At 65.7% G+C, this 4620-nt stretch overlaps 1 protein-coding gene across 1 annotated transcript in view; it reads right to left on the reverse strand.

Moving 5' to 3' along the window:
* MNEG_3641 (calcium-transporting ATPase, endoplasmic reticulum-type) overlaps nt 1-4620 on the reverse strand; it is a gene marked incomplete at both ends in the record, with an annotated part of 11276 nt that overhangs the window by 1768 nt on the left and 4888 nt on the right. The window contains 11 exons of the mRNA XM_014047880.1: nt 403-492; nt 741-773; nt 1040-1122; nt 1402-1503; nt 1827-1947; nt 2323-2440; nt 2765-2909; nt 3160-3309; nt 3537-3606; nt 3976-4062; nt 4304-4386. Of these exons, the coding sequence (XP_013903334.1) occupies nt 403-492; nt 741-773; nt 1040-1122; nt 1402-1503; nt 1827-1947; nt 2323-2440; nt 2765-2909; nt 3160-3309; nt 3537-3606; nt 3976-4062; nt 4304-4386 (1082 nt within the window). The remainder of the gene's footprint in view (nt 1-402; nt 493-740; nt 774-1039; nt 1123-1401; nt 1504-1826; nt 1948-2322; nt 2441-2764; nt 2910-3159; nt 3310-3536; nt 3607-3975; nt 4063-4303; nt 4387-4620) is intronic.

Here is a 4620-nt window from a genome sequence, read left to right on the forward strand (position 1 = left end):
GAGAGAGAGAGAGAGAGAGAGAGAGAGAGAGAGAGAGAGAGTGTGTGTGTGTGTGTGCGCGCGTCATGGTGCGTGAGGTGTTCTTGCACCCGTGAAAGAGTGTGCGTGCACGCGTGTGTGTATGTGTGTGTGCGCGCGCGTGCGTGCGCGCGTGTGTGTGTATATGTGTGTGTGTGTGCGCGTGTGCGCGTGTGCGCGCATGTGTGTGTGTGTGTGTGTGTGTGTGTGTGCGCGCGTGTGTGTACATTGATGGTGAGGTGTCGAGAGTGTGACGTTGCTGTGCGCCCCCCAAACAGGGCAGCAATGGCCTATTCCTGGCCGGCGGGTGTCAGCCGATGCCGCAGCCGGCAGACAGGGCCCAGGCAGGCAGGCAGGCAGGCAGGCCGGGAGCCCAGCAATCACCTCAGTGCCGGCGATGCCCATGGCAATACCGATGTCCGCCAGCTTGAGGGCCGGCGCGTCGTTCACGCCGTCACCCGTCATCGCGGTCACCTGGGGGCGCGCCATGACGCAGCAGGCAGGCGGGCAGGCGGGAAGGGGGCATGGGTTGGGTGACTTGCAAGAAGGGGTGGGGGTGGGGCTGGAGGACGCGTGTTGTTAAGCGAGCAATCAACGGCGGCGGTGTCATGGCCGGCGGGCGGCGAGGCAGCGGCAAAAGAGAGAGGGAGGGCGGAAAGCGAAGGTTTGCGCGAGCGCCGACCAGGTGGCGCCCCCAGCAGCGCGCTCGCGCGTGCGCCCACCTCTCCCATGTCTTTGAGGAGACGGACAATATCCTGCGAGTCAAGAGGTGCAAAGGGTGTTGGCCAACAGCTTCGGGGACGACCTGCGCCTGTGCCTGTGTTTTTTGCAGAGCGGAGGCAAGCGGACTGCGCACACAGGGGGCACGTACACAGCCTGGAGCCGACAACCAGGCTGCTGGCGTGCCATCGACCGAGCCAACTCGACATTAAATGTGATGTTTGCAGCGGCAGGCCTGCAGCCCGGCATGGCTTTGGGGTGACGTGGTGCGGGCAGCGGGGTGCCGCCTCTGCGTCCGCACCTGCTTGTGGCGCGGCTCGGCCCTGGAGAACACCAGTGACTCCCCGGCTCCCAGCACCGCCAGCTGGCGCTCGCGGGGCATCTCTGGGGGACACGGACGCGGTTGGGGGGAGGGAGAAAGCGACGGGGCCGTGAGGGGGGTGTGCAGCCGGGTCGGACAGCCAGCCAGGGGCGAATCCGTGTTTCGCGGCTTGGGGCCGGCCAGGCCGCCCACACTCAATGTAACCATCAAAGCAGAGGGCAAGACAGGCGCGGCGCCCCCCCCAGCGCCCCCGCTGTTTTGAAGGGCGGCGCACAGCAGTGCACGCATTGCCTCCGGCCCTCCAGCAAACGGGGGTTGGGCGGGGAGGCGACGTTTCTCACCCACAAACTCGCGGCCTGTGAAGGAGCGGCCCTCCGCGTCCGCGCCCTCCTCGAGCACGCCGATCTTGCGGCAGATCGCCTCCGCGGTGGTCTTGTTGTCGCCTGTGGAAAGTGGTGCAGGCAAAGCAGGTCAATGAGGAGGAGGAGGATGTGTGTCAGGGTGTGTGTCAGGGTGTGTGAGGGTGTGTACGAGCGTGTAAGAATGTGGGGTGTGTGTGCATGAGTGTGTGTGTGTGTGTGCAAGTGTGTGTGTGTGTGTGTGTGTGTGTGTGTGTGTGTGTGTGTGTTTGTGTGTGTGTGTGTGTGTAAGTGTGTGTGTGTGTGGGGGGGTGAGGGAATGTTTGAGTGTGTGTGCGCGCGCTTCTTTGCTGGGCACTGTGCTGCTTTTGACGCAACAGAGCGGCCCTGCGTCATCCCGCGCGCACCCGTGATGACGATGACGCGCACGCCGGCGTTGGCGCAGTCCGCAATCGCCCCCGGCACCTCGGGCCGCGGCGGGTCCTGCAGCCCGACCAGCCCCACAAACACGAGGCCGCTCTCGATGGACTGGGCGGGGCGGCGCGGCAGAAGAGGGGTGTAGGGACTGAGATGGGCGTTTTGGGGGATGAAATGCGGACCAACAAGCTCCCCGCCCGCAAGGGACGCATCAGCCGAGGCGGCAGGGCGCCGACGGCGCAACATGCCCTGCAGCCCCTGCGCCCGCAGCGCCATATGAGCTTTTGCAATGCACGGCGTTTTCCAAAGTGCGACCCCATGCGTCGCTTCGCAACGACCGGCACCCCAAGCGGGCAGTTCCAAGGGCCCGTCTGCGCTGCCGCTGTTGTGCATCCCGTCAGGCACACGAAGCCGTAAGCCAGACCATGAGGAGCCAATCAAAGGCAGCCCAGGGAGCCGTCCAGGCCCCTGCTGCCCCCCACCCACCTCGTAGTTGGCGCTGTTCTGCAGCCGCACGCCCCCTGGACTCTTGGTGTCGCCGGTGAAGGTGGCGAGGTCGGAGGGCAGGTCGGGGCGGCGCGCCAGGGCCAGGATGCGCAGGGCCCTGCATGTGCGCGCGCGTGTGTACGTATACATGTGAGTTTTGTGAGAATGCAAGAGGGTTCCAAAAGACATTCTTTGGCTGTCATAGGTGGATGTGGCGGGGGGTGGGGCGAACGTCCACGCGCGTGCGCGTGCGTGCGCGCGCACACACACACACACACACACACACACACACACACACACACGCCCAACCCGACAGCACATGTCCGTTATGCGACACAATCCCGTGCGACGCACGCCTGCAACATCACAACAAGGCCGGCTGCACAACCCAAAACGCCGAGTGGCGAGCCAACCAACCGGACCGCCTCCCCCTGAACCCCACCTGTCGGCCATCGAATCCACCGCGCTCATGAGCGTGGCCCGCGCCAGCGGCCCCATCTTGCCCTCCCGGCCGTCTGGCAGCAGCACCCTGTCGCAGCGCTCAAGGATGCACTCCGCGGCGCCCTTGACCAGCAGCACGTTGCCGCCTGCGGGGCCAACATATGGGCGAGCGAAACCCCCTCGTTTCGGATCGGTTGGTCATCGAAACATGAAGCATGCAAGAAACAGGGACAAGCATTGGAAAGGTCGTCAAACCTCGACAGACAATCGCAAGCCTCATGAATGGGCAGGTTAAGCGTCGACATTCAATCGGCATGGGAACAAGGGAGCCCACGCAGATTATGGGTTCAAAGGCTAGGTGGCCCAAAAAAGACGCGGGGCAGGGGGGACTCAAACCTGAGTGGCGCGTCACGATGCGGCCCGGCGGCGCCTCCTGCCTGCAGATCACGCTCATTGACTTCCGGTCGCGGTCAAACTCCAGCAGGGCCAGGCGCTGCAGGCGGCCGCAGATGTGCGCGCAGATCGGCTCGGGGTGCGCCTCGGGGTCTGCGGGGCGGGGGGGTTGGGGGCCGGATGTCGCCACGGGTGCACCTTGAAGCATGCAGAGGAGCGTTTGCCTATCTGAAGGCTGAAGGCAGCAGCCGAGTCACCCCAGCCGCGTGCGAGGGTCGGCTGGTGGACCGCAAGGGCCGGGCTAAGCGTGCCGGGCACAGGCCGCGGCCACGCGCCGCAGCCCCGCGTGCCACCTCGGCGCACGCGTGGGGCGCGCGCACCGTTCAGCCGCTGCCGCACGAGCGCGTCTGTGGCGACGCGGTCGGGCAGGCCGAGCTTCTCTGCCAGGACCTGCGTTTCGAATTCGAACGGCACCAACGAACAGGTTGATGTCAACGTGGCAGTAGATTGTCGAAGCGTTGATATTGATTGCTTCAGGATTGGATCCAGGGCGTTTGAGTGGGCCCCGACTTTCGAGACGCCGTGTTTTCTTGGTGAGGTGAGGGTGGCGCACATGACCTGGGCGGGCCCTGGTCCGGCGGGACGAGGCAGCGGCGCCTGAAGGCGCCAAACAATCGATGTTTTTGCCCCGAGCGCTGATGCATCGCGGGCGCCCTGAGTCGGATAAACCGCCGACCTGAAACCCTTTCCCACTGCGCCCGAGCTGCGCCCCAAAACAATGCATCCTGCATGTGGCTGCGATGCACTTCCAAAACCCACCTTGAGGGCTGCCTCTGTGGGGGCGCCCACCGCCTTAAACGCGCCGCCCTTGCACTCAATCCGCGACTCGTTGCACTCGGCGCACACCTGGGGCGCCGCGGTGCAGGGGTAGGGGCGAGGGGGGTGACGTCATCGATCCGGGGGGTTTGGGGGTGGACGTGATGTCATCAACCGCTGCTCCGCAACACGCAGCTTTTTCTTGCACCCCCAGGGATGCGGCGGCCGGCCATGAGGAGCGTTCGCCGCCACTCCAGTCCTCCACGCATTGCAGGGCGTGAGTGGGGCTGCCAGGCGGGGGCGCCCTGTCCCTTTGCAGGCGGCAGCGCACCTCAGCCACCGCAGCCAGGCCGGCGTCCAGGCCGTCGCTGGGCAGGCCGAGGATCGAACCCTGGTCTGGATTGTAGGTGGTTCCTGAGCGGCGCAGTCAAGGGATTGAATGGGCATGGGCGGGGTGAAATACTCAAGGGGAGGTGCAAGGCGGCAGGGAGGTGCGGCGGCGGCGAGGCGGCGCAGCGGCCAAGCGTTCAGAGCACCTCGGCGCCGGCCCTGGAAAGGCTGAAAGTTGCGGCGGCCAGGCCCCGGCGCAGGGAGCGGGGATTGCCGCCCTGTAAATTCTGCCAGCCTGACTGGCCACCCCGCCCCCCT

This window comes from Monoraphidium neglectum (assembly GCF_000611645.1).
Source record: "Monoraphidium neglectum strain SAG 48.87 unplaced genomic scaffold scaffold00467, whole genome shotgun sequence".
NCBI classification, from domain to species: Eukaryota; Viridiplantae; Chlorophyta; class Chlorophyceae; order Sphaeropleales; family Selenastraceae; genus Monoraphidium; species Monoraphidium neglectum.